Here is an 18,402-nt window from a genome sequence, read left to right as displayed (position 1 = left end):
ATGACTTTTGTGTGCAGTGATCAACTTAAGAAGTCAGATCTCACATGCTGATAGACACAGTAACAGTGAGGGTCCTCCCTTAGAGTTCTTGTATCAGCAGGTTCAGAGAGAGCAGAAGTTCCTCTCTTAGCAGGAACAACCCACTTGGCAGAGGCACGTCATTCTGGGTCATTGGGTTATCATGGTAGAATTGAGTCCTTAGCGGAGTATGAAGGTGGATGGGTTTCCGGCAGGAGATCCACCTTTCTCTCATCTTCCTCTGTAGGAGGAAGTGAGGAGAAGGCTAGCTTGATAGATTGCCAACAGGAGCCTCTCTAATGTGCAGTTGGGCTCACTTCCTCTCAAGGTGCTCTTGCTTTTAGATGCGCACACCTTGAAGAATGTTCGTCGAAGTTATGTTGGACCAGAACGACAGACACCTCCACATTAGTGTCCTGAAATTCAAGGAGGCTTTTTTTTTCTTAACCCAGCAAGAGTTTTTGAACCATGTGGTGGTGCATTCCATGGTGTTGAGTGACAACACTATGGTAGTGGCATACATCAACAAACAGGGGGAACTGGTGTCCTTCCAGCTGCACAGGTTTGATGGCCTTACCCAGTTTACACAAATGGGCAATAACACTAGATGGAGCTATCACTAGGTACATTCTTGGATCTTAGAATGGGGTGGCAGACAAGCTCAGTTGTCAGAGCCTGGTGAAGGGATGGAGTCCCCACACCAAGACATTGTGGAGAGACTTTAGTTATGAGGGGTCCCAACCATGATTTCTCCATACCTGGTAGACAGAAGTTACCTGAGTAACTTGACTGTAGGCTGTGATAGAGGACATTTTTCCAGCACCCACGGGACTTTTTAGAGGCTTACATCATCCTCTCCATTTTTGTTTTATTTGTTAGGTGGTCAACAGGGCTCTGATCACTCCAATTTTCAGTTTGACTCTGGGGGCTCTCAGTGCCTCATGCTGAGTGGTTCATGGACTTACTGGCTCTATTTTATGAGAGAAATTCCCCCATGACACAGCCATCTTTGCCAGCCGCATGTTGAGAGGTATTAATAGGCAGTGTAGGTGGTGACATTCCATGCCTGAAGACTATCTATCATCTCCTGCGAGTGAGAGATCTTCAGCAGCTATGTACCAGGGAAAATAACTATCTTCTGTAGTTGGTGCTGTTGATGTGGTATCTCCAATCAGTTTTGCTGTGAGAGACTTCTCTTAGTCTTGGCCATCATAGGTGATAGAGCTGCCCTTGGCCAAATCCTTTGGTTGAAAGAAATATATCTCTCATCCCATGAGGGGTACTCTGTACAAGTTTTTGAGAGGGTCATCAGAGTTCTGACTCTAAGCCTGTATTTCTTCGCTTTTCCTAACCTCAGCGAAGAGAGTAGGTGAGCTTTATAGCCTTCAGTGCTAAGTACTCGAGTGAAAGGGAATCTTTTATGTTGTTGGTCATAGAATTCATAACTGGGACTCGGCATCTGTAGGTCCCCGACGCAAGTTCCAGTTAGGGTTTGACAGCACTACCTGAAGAGAAGTCAGCATCTCAGGCCTCTTCTTTAGTACTGTCTTGGCCAAGGAAGTGGTGTTTAAGAGCACATCCTCTTTTTGAGTTTCATGTGACAGCAGTAGGCATACTCTTGTCTGGTGAGGTAAATGGGAGTTCAGTCTGGGTGAGTGATCACAAAGTTAGGGTAATCATCCCGTCTCTTGTATTCCAGGAGAACCTGTTGGTAATATGGGCAGGTCCATAAGTGGATGCGCCAGACCACATTTACCTTGTAATTATCTTCGGGATTTGCCCATAAGTCTTTGGACACGCTTTTCCTCTGATCTTGTGGTGGCTGCCAAACAAGTTGTGGGGCTCGTCCAGCTCCCTTAAAGGACACAGGCATCTGATGTAAGGTGTTCGGTAAGCAGGAGAGGTGTGTGAGTGACTGATCTCCACCCTTCTCTTTTACATTTCCCTTTCTTAAAACAGAGACAAGTAGCAAGTTGTCACATGCTGGATGGACAAGTTTCCAGGTGAATACAAGATGAGGGCATCATGTCTTTCATCTTGTGTAGATGGTTTGGATGCACGTTCCCCCTCTCTCTAGACAAGGGAGAGAGGGGTAGAGAATACTACAAAGCTCTTAGTCTAATTAGCAAGTTGTTTTTTGTCTCCAACACACTGAGTTTTCTTCCCAAGCCATTTTTCAAAGTAATGATGCAACTCATCACTTTAAGCCCAGAAGTTTAGCGATTGCAACATCCCATATGTCTAACAAGCTAGAGGTGTAGGATTTATTCCTCAGCTGCTCCAGACCAGGAAGGTATTCCCAGGTGTGTAGAACCAACCAGTTGGTTCAGAGATTTACCCAGGCTCCATCCGAGTCTGAAACTTTTACTGTTCCAAGTGAAGCTTTTGAAACATCTTTTGAGAAACATCTAATGAGAGTTTCAGCAAATGCCATGCAAAAGTTAGGTATTGTTCATGAGGCCTCATATATTTATAACTGATAAAATCATTGCCTCCTGTTTTAAGACATTTGTCATTCTTTTTCTAGAATTCCGTTCTCCAGTGGTGTGAATGTCTGCTTCTACCAGAGATTATCTCCTAGATAGAGTTGTTTGGGGTTGTAGGTTTCTGTTTCCTAGTTATGACTTGGACCATCAACAGGTGGTCTCCTTTTTGTCAGTTTTTCAGAAGTTGTATTTTAACAAGATCTTCCTCATTCACTTTTGATCTCTGGTCCTCTTCTCCTCCAAGAGCAACCAGATTCACTGAACAGCAGCACCAATATGCAGTAAATGTGTCTCGCTGTAGAACTTCTTGGTTCCGAAAGTCTTCTATTCTTCACACTGTCGGCCTATGGAACATCCTCCCTAAGGATGTGCAATTGGAACTTCACAAGTTCATTTATAGATATAATGCATTGCTACCATAATACAATTCTTATATACATTTTAATAATTTACTTAAATTTGTTTATTTATGTATATTAATTTGTTAATTTATTTTTTGCTTTTTTGATAAGTGATCTCTTCTTTGTGCATTTTCTATTACCTTCTGTTACTTCTTTCTAATGAATACCATATTCTATGGAAGCTTGAATTTCAAGTCAGTGGCCCTTGTAGGCTTGTCCCATGTGAATAGGGTTCATCCTCTGAATAATAATAGCAAAATTTTAGGATTTAGATATATCTCACAATCTTAAATTTCATGAAAATAGAGTGAGACTCCTCAAAAGAAGAAAGAATGTAAAATTCTTCAAGTAAAAAGAATAACTATGTTTAACAGTACAGTGGAGTAGTAAATGTAATTGTATTCTTTAAAAGCTAAAGGAACAATATTGTCTACAAGGATGTTTTGTCTTGTCAAAGAGTGTATCTGAGAATTAGTTCCTTATACCTAATAAAAACTTCAGTAAGCCAGGCATAAGGAAAGGTAATTCTGGTCTGAGGGAAATTCTGACTGAAGAATAGTAGATAGGTCTGAAGTACTTGTAGAATCTACAGATACCATGCTGCCAGTAGTATGTAAGTCTTGAAGGAATTTTAATAGAACTCAAGAAATTATGATCTTTTTATCTGAATATAAGACAAGGAAATGCGCAGGCTGGTAGCCAATAATGCTAGTTGTTTCAAAGGAATATTAAAAAGAAATACAAATTATTTTTACTCAAAATCTCAATTTTTCATTGCTGATCATAAACTTATAGCTACCTGTTTATTCAATGAAATGTTTATTTATTTTTTATGTATTTACTATATTTTTTATTTATTTATTTATTAACTTTCTTACTATGAAGCAGGTAAACTAGACCATTGAGCCATATCTTAGGACTTATATTTGACAAATAATATGTCAAATGAGAATTGAAATTTGGAGCAAGGTAAAGATGAATAAATTTAATATTTAGGTGGGGAAAGACCAACGTCAATAAAGGAAGAATGAAAGGCACCAAGAAATGCAACTATGTAGTGGTTGTGTTTGTTGCCAAGATCTTTTATGATCTCTACATTATGGTACACAAAGTAAGTGCTACACTGATAGTCCCCCACTTCTGCTGGGCATAAACTAAGTAGAAAGCAACCTTGAGCACTGGGGAAATTTCATGAAAATAGACCAGCATAAACTAAGGCAAAATTAAGCAACTGTTTTCAGTGGACCATTATATTGATGAATGCACCTTAGGGATCCTGCATGCGTGAATTGAGATTCCTTAGCCATTGACTGCCCTATAGTAGTATAGAGATATCAGTGCACCTTTACAATGACCACACATGCAACAACTAGGGCTGATTTCTCCTAAATAGAAATGGATCCCATTGGCATTATGGTGTAGATTTAGCAGAAATCCCATGGACTGGGAAAGTCTAGTAATCTAGATACGTATGGGTAAGTGGAGACCCTTGGAATCACTTCAGTATTTATGTCTTTCAATAATGTCTTTCTTACTGGAGTAATGTGATATCGAGTGCCTTTTAGGCAAATACAGTGGCTTCACAGCTTATCAAGCTTCAACTTTACAGAATTTCTTATTAGCTACAGTATTTGTGATGGGTTTTGCTAAGCTGCTGTTTTAGAAGTGATGCATTTTGTGGATGAAAATTTTAGGTTTCACTAAAGGGGGCCTGGCCAGTACCCCTATATGGGGATGTAGGGCAAAAAATGCAATGTCATGATAAAATTCAAGGACGATTGTATGGCAATGGAGAATGCGTATACAAAATATTTAGTAAAAATTCCTCTTACTTTCTTAGTTATAGGATAATTAGTAAACGTAACTCAATAAGCCAAAAACATTGATCCGTACAAGAAAATGCAATATTTCTTCTGTTATCGTAAATTTTGATAATTATAGTCAAACAAATTGTGAGCAGTGGCATCTGTAGAGATTCCATGAGTTGCAGGAGGGAAAGTTCTCAGCTTTCCGCCCTTCAGTGCGAGCAGAAACATGATAGAGGGTACACATTCGAGTTTCACCTCTGACATTCGCTTGCTTTTACGTCTGGTTATCATTGTTTTGGCAAGAATTTTATCATGTCAAAGAGGAAAAGACAACCAAAACATCTTGCTAACATACAGAAGAAGAAAATTTGCTCAAATATGAGTTCAGATCATAATATCAGCGATATTAGCGTAGTTAGTGGAGAGAGAGAGAAGGAGGGCTGCGTAGTACGGAGTGCCCTATCTTGCCTGACACACGTCGCGCAGTGCCCCAGGCTACGGTCTTTGAGCAAAGGGATCTTCATTTATGGTAGATAACATAGTTTTGGTTTATTAGTACCCAAAAAGGAATATGAAATTCATAATAATTATGATTTGTTAACATTGTCTTTATAAAAAGAGAGTACACGTTCGAGTTTCACCTCTGTCTTTATAAAAAGAGAGTACACGTTCGAGTTTCACCTCTGACATTCTCTTGCTTTTACGTCTGTTTATATTTGTTTTGGCAAGAATTTCATCATGCCAAAGAGGAAGAGGCAAGGAAAACATCTCGCTAACATACAGAAGAAGAAAAATGCGCACTAATAAGCAGAGTTAATGAAGGAGAGAAAGAGAGTTACATAGGAAGGAGTGCCCCGTCTCGCCTGACGCAGTGCCCAGGCTATGAACTATGAGTAAAGGGATCTTCATTTATGATTAAATTATGATGAATAACATCGTTTTGGTTTATTAATACCCAAAAAGAAATATAAATTCATAATAATCATGATTTATTAACATTGTCTTTGTAAAAATACAAAGAAAAACTTTGAATGCCAACTGACCTTCAAATTCTATCTTCTCCCTTAGTTTTAAAGCTATAGCATTGAAATTTGGCAAATAATTTAGAAAGACATTATAGAAAAATCAAATGAAGCCCCTTTTTTCCAGTTTTTGTATTTTTCTAAAAAAAATTTCCTGATTCATAGGGTTTATTTTTTTACCATAATGAAAAAATTCATATCTAGCCAAAAAAATGTCTTTTAGAAAAAAAGCTTTCATTAGATTGGAGGTCTACATCAGGTCTATATATGGTAGTAATCCCAGGTCTAAATATTAGTATCAAGGGAGGAGATAGAATTTTAAAAATGGTTATTTTCGGGATAAATTGCCCTGGCGTCACAAAACCGAAGGTTGGAGGCCAAAAAATCATATGCGGTTTGGAGATGTCACCTTATTAAGTAGTATGAATGTCAAAGTCTTGTCCTTAAAAAATGGCATTAGCCGGCCGGCCCCCTTAAATAAGAATTTGACTGAAAAAATTATATGAAATTACTGTTATAAGTGAGTCTTGAAAGTTCAACAATAGACTATACTGTAGGGCTTTTGTTACTTACCAGGTTTTTGCCACTATCCAAAAGCCAGAATCCCAAAATAGCTGATGAGCTGAGGGCTACTGTAATTAGCTGTAAAGTCATGCTCAATACAAATGTAGATTACTGCCCGATAGAGAAGCTGTTGGTTACAAGATCGTTTATTTCTCTCACCCATTATAAGTAATCATTATTAAAGTAATGGTTTCTTGCTTATAGGTATTAATTGTATATGTAACTTTTATCATTATTATTTTCAGGTACAGGTATTAACACAAATGAACAGAGGACCTCAGTATGTAAACTGCAGGACCATAATGTGCTAGTTGAAGAGACTGCAAATGCAGTGGTTAACAGACTAATGCCACTTCTTGGTCAGGAAGCTGAGGTACGTTTGTTTCCCTTTTTGAGTAGTTTGTTGCACTTGTAAAGCTGTTGGGGTTTGAATAATTCTAATAATTATGGTTTTTATGTACCAACTAACATCAACTGATTGAAATGTTTAATGTCTTATATGGCAAACATACCTCTAAACGTACATTTTTACACAAAAATGGTGGGTGGTCTTCTACGCTGAGTTGCTTATACCCACTGGCATATACAGTAGTTGATAATTTTCTTTGTGATTGGAATTAATTACTTTTATTTTAACCTCATAATACAGGCAGTCCCCCGGTTATTTGCGGCCTCAGATATTGGTGTTCCGGTTGTATGGGGCTTGTCTAGCGCCAAAAATTGGCAGTTTTCGGCGCCGATTTCCAGTTATTAGCGCCGATACATACCTAACAGAGGTGCCATTAACTGGTTATCAATGCCAAAATCCAGTTATCAGTTCTGATAAGTGCCTTCCAGCCATCAGAACAGAACCCCTGCCAATAACGGGGGACTGTCTATCATGGAAACTTTACATGTATACACGTGTGTGTGTGTGTGTGTGTGTGTGTGTGTGTGTGTGTGAATGTATTTCCATCCAGTACATGTGGCATTTTATCAGTGTGGATGTCACTGTTTAGCAATTTTTTTTTATATGATTATCACACTCAAACAGGACACAAGAGAATATTTTTTCACTGTTGATGTTATTTTTCATCAGCAATTTTTTTTTATATGATTATCACACTCAAACAGGACAACAAGAATAATGTTTTTTTCACTGTTGATGTTATTTTTCATCTCAAATGTTCACATTATCAATAGAATATTAATTGGAAATATTTATAATGTGAAGTTTGCCATGTATGTTGTCATAGGTGTTGGCAAGACATTGTGCTGTTTATAACTTTTCTCCCCTTTTCTCAACTAAGGGAAGGAGAGTTTTTTATACATGCGCATCTTAGGGGATATCATGTGTGTTCTCTGTCAATTTTGGTTCATAAATTTTATTGTTTTTTTCCTCTTTTATGCTATGAAGATTATGATAAAACACAAGAATAAAAAATTATGAAATACAGTAAAAATAAAGTGTGAAAAGCATAAAATGAAAATAAAAAGGTGGTAAGGAGTGTGTTACATTGTAGGCTTTAACATTAATGGTGTCAGTTGTTCTCTCAATTTTTATGTCGTGCTTGATTATTTCAGTACAAGTTACAGTACAGTTTTAACCAGAAACACCAATTTCTTGCCCTGCCATTAATTGTATAGTAATACCTTGAGATACAAACAGCCCAACATACGAATTTTTTGAAATACAAGCTGTGACTTGGTCCATATTTTTGTCCGAGATACAAGTGGAATTCCTAGATACGTTGTGCTTCAGGAGGCTGCTGCTAGTTGACGCACAGGTCCAGCATCATCACAACCAGCACTTTTTAATGAAACCTGTTTGTCACATTTACTTTATATTTTAAAAAGCAGGCAAAAGCAAACCCATCTTTTAGTTAAATCATTTCAAAAACAGCAAAAGAGATTGGTGAAAGTTGTTTTAAAACGTTATACATACTTTTTGCATAAATGTGTAAAGCCATGAACAACTGAACGAGTTAAAACTTTTTTGCCAGCATCCTTTTGGCTTGAATTTCAACCATCGTACGATAGTAAACAATTGCTGTAGTTATGTTATGAACGATGTTATGTAGACTATGACTGATATATTTTATGTAATAACTTTATTTGCTATAGATCAAAGATCAGCAAGGAAAGATACTGTTAAATTTAAATCAAGTGTAATAACTATTATCGTGCATCGTCAACAAGGAGGAAACTCCCGTAAACTTATGCCATCAAACACAACTGTAGACAAAATTGAGAGAAAATAATTGTAATCAAAACAACTGGGCTTTAAAGAATACATTTTACTGTTGTTTTCACGCTGATAACAGATAATGTAAAGCTCGTATGAAATAGAGTGAAAATTGCGAATGGAATCTTGTACATTTTTTTTATACAATAAATGTGCCCCCAATCTGTTAATGAAAAAAATAATTTAGTTCACAATGAGACTTATTCAAGTCCTATTTAGACTAAAATCACGTTGTATAATGAAACATGACCTGTCTCATATAAGTAAAGTATCTAGATATTCGTTTATGCTAACTAGAAGCAAGAAAATTCGCTCAGAATTGAGTTAAATACCACACCGAAATAAACTCTTATTCAATCGGCTGATTTCAAAACTAAAACATCGACTGCTGTGTTAGTATTTTATAATACAATAATATGAGAATACATACAATATTATTGGATACAGTGAAGTAATGTATAACTTTTTTAAAGATTCATGGAAAAGATACATATATGTTACATTTTTATTTTATGATTATACATAGCCATCAACAGCCTGACATTGCTCAATTATACTGATGTCGGACCGAGTCTGATTCTCGTTTCATGTCCAATTTTTTTTCTACTATCATAGTCAGAATGCATGGAACCTCCATAATTGGCTTATATTAATAAATTACTATACCGTATATGTATAGAGTATACTGTAGGCTAGGCTGCTGTATTCGTATGTATATATGATAGAACATAGTACTATACACTAGGCTAACTCTTGTTAATGTTATTCCATTTCTCTCTGTACTGAATTATCATAAGCCAATATGCATTGAACTTAAAGAATTAGCTGAAATTAATAATTATTATACTTTTACTATATAAAGTATACTATGAAGTGTAGGCTAGGCTACCCTATATGTAAAGATGGTACTAATTACCCTAGTGTAGGCTAGGCATATTCAAGATACGATTTTCCAATAAACAATGGGTTTTTTGGGACCTAACAACATCCTAAGTAGGAGAATATCTGTACATTTGTGTTTCTTAATTAAAAAAAATAAAAAGATTTTTTGTCAGGGCTGGAATGGATTAAATCTATTTTTAGTTATTTTAAATGGGAGAAGTTTGTTTGACATACAAGTAGATTGACTTACGAGCTGGGTTACAGAACGAATTAAACTCGTATCACAAGGTATTACTGTATTTGTTAGAATACCAGATTTGCCATATAGAAGAGGATCTTAGTTTTATGCCTTATAAGGAAATAGAAATATTTTTATTAATCTATCATATTTTTCATCATCTTCCTAGTCCATCATTTTCTTTCCAGGAAACTTTTTCTGTGGATGCCAGGCAAGTTTCCTTAAAACTTTACAACATATTAGAGTATTTATGGGAGTTTTCAATAATGCCATGGCATTTGAAGTAAAAATAAGATTTCTTTTGTCCTTCCTCACCATGTTTCTTCTATCTTTGGAAACCAGAATTGAAGATTGTTGGAGAGGGGGGATGGTTGTTGTAGGGGCCTCTAATTATACCTAGAATTAATATGCTATACCTTAATGTAAATGCATATGGTGTCAATTTATGGTAGAAATTAAATTGGTCTTTTACATGTGTAAAACATATTGTAGTTCAATATTTTATGTAAGATATTGTAAATTTGTCTTTACAATTGAACCTCTGTTTTTCGTATATCTGTTCCAGAACCTTCCACAAAAACCAAAACAATAATTCCCATAAAGAATAATGTAAATAGTACAATTAATGTGTTCCAGGCCCCCCAAAATATTTTTTTTAATGACATTTTATAGGGAATAAACACAGTTTTACATACATATGAAAAAATGAAAAATAAATATAAATGGCTCATGAAATGAATAAATGAACATTTAACATCACTCTTACCTTTATGGAAAACACTTGCTAGCATGTGGAAGGCAGAGAGGAGGGGAGAAGGAGGAGGGGAGGTTATTGTTTGGAAGGGAAGTATCCCTCCAGAAGGCCTTCAGGTATCAAGGACCTATCTGGGGTTACTTGTTTTCATTTTTACTGGCACTAGGACCTGCTTGAGAGTTACTGGACCCCTGTCGCACAACAAGACTGTCCAGAGACATTTCTTTCTGGCGTTTCTTTAAAATTTGTCTAAAGTTAAACACGGTATTCTCATTAAACATGTTGGAGGCACGGATTACAACTTTGTTGGGATGATAATTCCACACAAAATTTTTTTACATTATTCCACTTTGCGAACATGCCCATTCATTTTCTGAATTTTTCAAATCAGCCTCTGCTGGGCTTAGATTCACTAACAGCAGCACCTGTAGGCATTTTCTCACTGAGATCAGCATACAACTTCCTCCAGCACTTTGCTACAAGTTATTTCTTAAATTCTATATGGCATTTCTCGCCTTTTTCACAGAAGGGCTAGAGCACTTGGAACTTTCTTTGGCCCCATGATGGCTAATTTAACAGTTGCACTTGATTAAAAAAGCATAATAAGCATAAAAGCACAATGGGTCACAAAAGAAGATGGGATGCTTTGTTTAGGCACTCTGATAGAGCCTTTCCAAATGTACAAAAACCGAGGAAGCGCACGATAATGGAGACAAAATTTCCCAGAAAAAAATCTATGAAAACTGAAACATACAAAAAGAGATGCATACGAAAACTGAGGGTTAGCTGTATTTGTTTTTCCTTTGGTAGTCTTAGTTGTTAATTATTAAATCATTTACTCCTTATAGGAAAGATTGGGAAAGAAACCAGCTGCAGGGGGCCCACCTACAGTAGTTTTGCCCACAGAATCTATACCCGTTAAGGATATTAGTCGTCAGATACAATATATGCTGGAGAGGTAAGTGATTTATGGTGAAACACAGCTTTCTTGGGATATGTCCTTTATAAAAGAGAGTGTAGCTTTATACCTATTTATGATGTACTATAGGATTTAGAGTAGTGCTGACGATTCAGTTTCGTAAGATGAATATTTAATCTTGACAGCCATTGTCATAAAATGGCACGTGCATAGTAAATCATAATCACCTTTTGTTTTGCATATTTTTTTTTCTTATACAATATTTATGAATTATTTAATTATTTTCAAGGCATACAGTCTTTAGTGTCCATTAAAATACATATATTTTGATTACAGAAAATAGTTTGGTAAACTAAAAGTATTCTGAATAGATGAAAAATTTATGCCAAATATAAGTTAAAAAATAGTGCAACTTCAACATCTTGTTTGTGTTATATTCAAAATTTTGTTTTTTTACTAGTTCAGTATAAGCTATATATTTAAAATGACTACATACATACTTCAATAAAAATTTTAAACTGAAATCATGAATCAATATTCCTTTTCATGTATTTTTTTATCTTTAGGGTTTGCAAAATTGAAGAAGAACAAAAACAAAATATAAATGTTATTGGAGAGGTTTCAAGAAGACTAGAACATAGGGTAGTTTTTCCTGAGAATATACTTCAGACAGCTATTAATCAAGCACAAAATGTACTGAATAATCTCACTCGGAGGGAAGAACGAACTAAGATATTTGATAGTCATCTGAGATTTCCGACCACATCAATAACAATAGGTAGTCCTTATGGAAACATCATGAAAAGTGACCATGAAGCAAGACCAGAAAAATTATTGAAAACTACTAGTGATGGTAGCAGTTATGTGTCTCAAGATAACAGTCTCAAGAATAATTTTGTTTTGAATGAAGTACTTCATGTCCCTGAAAGTGGCAATATCACAGATCAGATAAAATTACAAAAGGAAGAATTTTGGGCTTCCCTAGTTGAACAGGGTTTTGTGAAGCCTCCAGAACTTGCTGTAGATGGGGTAACAGCTGCTAACAAGGCAGTAGAGTTGATGATGGAACAGAATGTTCCCAGAAATGCTGTCAGTAAAGACACAGCAGCCTTCAAAATTACACACCACTCCACTAATGTTAAAAGAGATGCAGCTCTAGCCAAAGTAAAGAAAGAAGACAAAGCTACATTAGTGACCTCATTGATGTCATCATATTCAAATTCATTTGAAGCAGAGTCATCTGAACAGACTCCGTGTTCTTCAAAACTTTCTGATGAAGGTGTTAGTAAAAAGAGCTTTAGTAATACAAATGTTTCAACGTCTGTTACAGAACCTGATAGTGAGAACACAGAAAACAGTAGGTCAGGTAGCTACCCCTCTTATGATAGCGAGAGTTTCTCTGCAAAGGAAAAATAGCAAATATAGTAATTTTAAAAATGATTTGCTCTTAACTGTAATTATACATATGTAAAAAACAAAAATGGACATTTTTAACAATTCTGGTCTGACTTCGTGATGAGCATTATTGGTGTAATATCACTGTAATATTGCTGAAGAGTCCCATGAAGAGAAAATGACTCTGTATCACAGCTCATATACAGGTATCAAGAAGAGAAATAGATAGCTCTGAAGGAATCGGGTCATAAGCAAACAAAGAATCAGCATGTTGAATATGGAGCAAGAGCATCATTGTCGGTTGTCAAGATTTTCATGAGTAGTGCTACAGGACACTATTCTAATGTTGAGGTAAGGGCATTAATGATCTTTTTCAGTTTTTGAGCTTTTTCAATAAATAGTTATGTAGCAAACATAGGGGTAGAACTCCTAGATACTTCATTCTGTGTAAGTGCCTGAAAACTAATGCAACATAGTGTCAGATAACATCACAACCATGGTACATATTACTTTTACAGTAATGACACCATCATTTCATGTTTTATTGAATTTCCTCTGAATAGGCTTTGGCTTCTGGTAACTACAGTCTCCTCTCAATTAACGTGTGTTTAATTAACACATTTTTGATTTACCATGAGCTAGAAAATATTTTAAAATGTTTGAAAAACGCAAAAATTTTGATTTAACGGAAATTGGCGCCAGAGCGTTGTTTTTAAATCAGCACTGCAGACGACGGCCATCGACATAAACAAAGACATAGCAAAGTTCACTTTATGCACTTTATTTATCAATAAAGCGAAAGACATTGTTTATTTGTTAAGAAAGTGAAAGATTTTGTTTTGCTTTTCTTTTTGGTTTGAAAAATCATATCTCGAATATATTTAACCTATCCTACACTAGGGTAACCAGTACCATCTTTACATATAGGGTAGCCTAGCCTACACTGCACAGTATACTTTATAAATATGTGGTATAGTAATTATTAATTTCAGCTAATTCTCTAGGTTCAGTGCATATTGGGTTATGATAATTCAGTAAAAAAAATGGACACGAAACGAGAATCAGCTTTGTTCCGACATTGGCATAATTGCCATCAGGCTTCTGATGGCTACATATAATTACAAACGTAGCGACTATGCATCTTTTCCACGAATCTTTTAAAAAGTTGTACGTTACTTCACTGTTATCCAACAATATTGTATGTATCCTCATATTATTGTATTATTATAAAATAAGAACATAGTGGTCAATGGTTTGGTTTGGAAATCTGCTAATGGCGAATACGAGTTTATCACGCCGTGTGTAACTCAATTCTGTGGGAATTTTCTTGCTTCTAGTTAGCATAAACAAATATCTAGATACTTTACTTAAATGAGACAAGGTCATTTTTTGCTATGCAATGAATTTTTAAGTTGAAATATGACTTGAATAAGTCTCGTTGTGAACTAAATTACTTTTTTTTGTTAACAGTTTGTGTTGGGAGCATGTTTATTGCATACAAAAAAAAGTGATTCCATTTGTTATTTTCACTTGATTTCATCATAATACAAGCTTTACGTTATTTACTTTTATTGGGGTGAAAATAACATTAAAATTTGTTATTTCAAGACCACCAGTTTTTATTAACATTACTTTCTCTCGATTTTATCTATGGTTGTGTGTGATGGCATAACTTTACGGGAGTTTTATCATTGTTGCCGATGCATAATAATAGTCATTAGCAACTTGAACAGCTTTCTCAGCTCCAGCTACAACTTGGTTTAAATTTAACAGCATATTTCCTTGCTGATCTTTGATCTATAGGAAATAAAGTTATAACATAAAAATATGACAGTACCATTCTACATAACGTCGTTTATAACATATCTACGGTAATTGTTTACTATCATACGATGGTTGAAATACAAGCCAAACGGATGTTTGGCTTGTATTCAGTTCCCCAAGTCCAGGAACGTAACTCCCGTTATTACTGTTATTTCTTATGGGAAAAATATGTTTAAATAACAATGTTTTTAATTAACGCGAGCTCTCCACGAACGTAACCCTCGCGTTAATTGAGAGGTGACTGTATCTTCTATCTTGTGCACTCACTGCTGGAATTCTAATACAGGTAGTCCCCAGTTATCGGCGATTCGGTTTTATGGAGCTTGTGTAGTGCCAAAAATCACTGATTTTCGGTCCCAAAATGCATAGATTTTCGGTTATTGGTACCGATAATAGAGTATTGACGCTGATACATACCTAACAGAGGTGCCATTAACCAGTTATCTACTCTATTATTGGCGCCTTAAAGTGCTGAAAATTGCTGATTTTCGGTTATCAAGGATGTTCGTTTATTATCAAGCTGTCAGAACAGGACCCCATGCCGATAATCGGGGACTGCCTGTAAGCTGTTTACAGTGGGGAACACCCCCCCACCATATTTATGTTCTCGAGATTTGCGGACTCGCCCATTCACAGATTTTTTTGTGAAGCCTATCTAAAAATTATTCGCATGAGGACTTGCTCATTCGCAGGTTTTTCTCGAATGTATTTATAAAATTTATTTGCTGGTCTCCACTATATTTGCAGATGTGAATTTTTTTGTACAGCCATATTTTGTATTTTCATATTGTTTACTGTATAATATGTGGCATTAAATAAAATATTATATCATATGGGTACTTAATGGTAATGAATGTTTATTATAGATGATAATGATATTAGGTATTAGTTGTGCAGTCTGATGAATGACGATAAAGATAGCCTGCATAGCAAAGCAGAGCAGTTACAGCGCGTGTGAGGGTGCCTCTTCACCTTCTTTGGGAGGTGCCTTGTCAGGGAATCCCTGAGAGGCTGTATCATATGGAATTACAGTCACCACTCAATTAACACGTGTTTAATAATGCTGTTTTTATTTAACACGAGCTAGAAAATATTTTAAAATAAAAAAAAAGCATAAATTTCGATTTTACATGAATTGGCACCTGAGCGTTGTTTTCAATTCACCCGCGCATCAGCATCATTTAGCGGAAGCAGGCGATGCATAGAATTCAGGAAAGACTTGGAGGCAGTAATGAGAAGTGCAACTGTAGCAAGAAAGGTGATGGGTGATTTAAATTGCTACACCGTGATGCTAGGGAATAGGAAGAAGGAGGCAACAAAGACCAAACTGGAGCAATTTTTCAAGAAATACCAAGACCACAGGAGGAAAAAAAAAACAAGAAAAAAGAGTCAGAAGATGATGATGAGTGAGCCGGGAAGAAGAAGACAAGCGTGGGGGTGAGGAGGGACAGCCAAGGTGTAGGGTGGTGCATGCTGCAGATGACTGCCATCGAAATAAAGAAAGACAGCACAGTGCACTGTATGTATTCATTATTAAAGCAAAAGGTTTTGCTGTTTTTCTCTTTTGTTAGATCTACGTAGTAGTATATTAATACAGTACAGAGTTCCTAAATCCAGAAACGTAACCCCCCTTATTACTGTTATTTTCTTATTGGAAAAATATGTTTAAATAACGTTTTTTTTATTAACGTGCGCTCTCCAGGAACTTAACCCTCGCGTTAATTGAGAGGTGACTGTACTTGTACATTATGAAGGAGTTATGATAGGGCTTCACTAGTTCACTAACAGTATTATTGATAAAAAATTTGTGGCCCATTTCTTTTCACTCTTAACATAACAATCATGTCTATTTTTCCTAATCTGTCATTAACTGTTAAGTTCCTAATCTGTCATTAACTGTAAGTGCCTTTGATGCTTAGGCTTTTTGAGATAAGCCTTAGGAGAAGCAGAATGTTTAGAGGACATTTTAAAGAATATTCTTAGGCTGTAATATATACCATACCACACCACAAAACACGCACAAACGATATGAACATTGAACTGCGTTGGGTCAGTTGGGCATAAAGTGCGCATTGATATTCTGCACATACTACTGTACATTTTATGAAATGTTTTGTTTTAAGATGATTTCTGAATATTATATGTACTTACATAAAGTGTTTTAGGATGATATTATAAGTACACTGAGCATATCTAAAATACGTAAGACAATGGGAATAGCAGGGTACGTATGTTTGTTTGCAGTATGCAGTATTTTCATGCATGTGTACTAAGTATATTCTTTTATGATGAAAAAAGATTTATTAATTTTACAAATATTACAGTTCTGTAAAAAGTTATGTAAATACAGCAAAATTTCAGTGACATTAATTTGTTTGTTCCTAGACAATATACTACTTGGTCCTTTACATAAGGAATTGCTTTCAGCTTAGGCTGAAATATGGCCGTTGAAACTCTTGAACAAGGTCGGTTAGGCCCTCCTGCCCGGATGTAAATACTCCGCCACTTTGCTTTCGGCTGTCTTTCGATGAAGACATATGTTTGTGAGCTGCTTTCGGCCGTCTTTCAATGAAGACATGTTTGTGAGCTCTTGCTGACTAGTGATTAATCAAGATTTTCTTGGTGGGATCTTTATTTTGTTATTTTGAATGGAATATAAAGTATATTTACTCATGTTTAAATGTTAATAATTAATTGACTTTAATAATTAATATTCAACCACTTTTTGTGAAAGCCATTGCTAGCCGCCTTTCTGCTTTGTGTTAATGTTTGGTGTAGGAACTTTGTCCTATCAACACTGATGACTGAGCTTGTCTGCCAGCCCATCCAAGACCCCCCCAGAATGTACCTGGCTGACAGCTCCACTAATTGTGCTACTGCCCACTCATTCACCTGCACTGTCAGCCTTGCAGTTGGAAGGACATCACTCCTCACTGCTTATTGCCATGTGCTATTCTGTAGTGCTTTTGCTCATCAACAGCACAGTGTGTCCCACTATTTAGACCTGAAACTCCCACTAGGCTAAACAAGCCTCCCAGAGTTTCAGGCCACTGATGTGGTGGTGTCTGTTGTTCTGGTTCCACACTCTTGTTTAAATTCTTTTAGTGTGTATTCTATCCCTAGCAGATGTGTCCGAAAGATGAGTACCTTGGCAGGGAGAGTGTCCACTTGCATTCCTAATGAGAGGTTCCTTTCATCTAGCTACCTCTTTCCTCACTTCCTCCAACAGAGGAAGATGAGAGGAGAGTTGAGTTTGTTGCTGGAGACCCTAACCCCTTAATCTTCATCCCCTAAAGGGTGTGGAAGTGAAGCCACCCCTGACAGACCAAATTTACAATGGTGATAGATGAACCAGAACAATGTGTTACTGCTGAGCAGGTTGATGCTGCCGAGACAGGAACTTCTGCACTGCAGGACTGATGGCTAGGTAAAGGCAGTCCCTGATTATTATTGGTGGCCTCTGTGATCGGTGATCCAGTTTTATGGCGCTTAACTAGCAATGAGAATTGGCAGTTTTCAGTTCTGATTTCCGCTTATTGGCATCGATAACAAAAAAATAAACGATTTTCAGCTCTGATAATGCCCTTAAATTGCTGAAAAAACCCCAGCTAATAACCAGGGGCTGCCTGTATTATTGAACATGCAATCAACCATAATCCCCCAATTAGTGGAAATCCACAATACATTAGAACCCCTCTCTATAAACGCTTATATGTATGTAATACCCTACTAAGTGATTGGCTCTTTTCAGCCAATAGCTGTCGTCATGGAGAGAGAGAGAGAGAGAGAGAAGGAGTGGACTGAGTACATACCTTAAGCTAAAATGCTTATAACAGCTTATTTTAATAGTTCAAACAAAAATATACC

The 18,402-nt window shown here is 36.3% G+C and overlaps 1 protein-coding gene across 2 annotated transcripts in view; it reads left to right on the top strand.

The window, feature by feature from the left end:
• LOC135204031 (uncharacterized) overlaps nucleotides 1–12,797 on the top strand; it is a 157,709-nt gene extending 144,912 nt beyond the window's left edge. For both annotated transcript variants that reach the window (XM_064233973.1, XM_064233974.1), the window contains exons 9-11: nucleotides 6,545–6,672; nucleotides 11,246–11,355; nucleotides 11,883–12,797. In XM_064233973.1, coding sequence (XP_064090043.1) covers nucleotides 6,545–6,672; nucleotides 11,246–11,355; nucleotides 11,883–12,732 — 1,088 coding nt within the window. In that variant the 3' untranslated portion in view covers nucleotides 12,733–12,797. The remainder of the gene's footprint in view (nucleotides 1–6,544; nucleotides 6,673–11,245; nucleotides 11,356–11,882) is intronic.
• The last annotated feature ends 5,605 nt before the right edge of the window (nucleotides 12,798–18,402 follow it).

The sequence above is a fragment of the Macrobrachium nipponense genome, chromosome 44, assembly GCF_015104395.2.
Source record: "Macrobrachium nipponense isolate FS-2020 chromosome 44, ASM1510439v2, whole genome shotgun sequence".
NCBI lineage: Eukaryota > Metazoa > Arthropoda > Malacostraca > Decapoda > Palaemonidae > Macrobrachium > Macrobrachium nipponense.
Note: the sequence above shows the minus strand (reverse complement) of the source record. Positions and strands in the feature narration are given on the sequence as shown.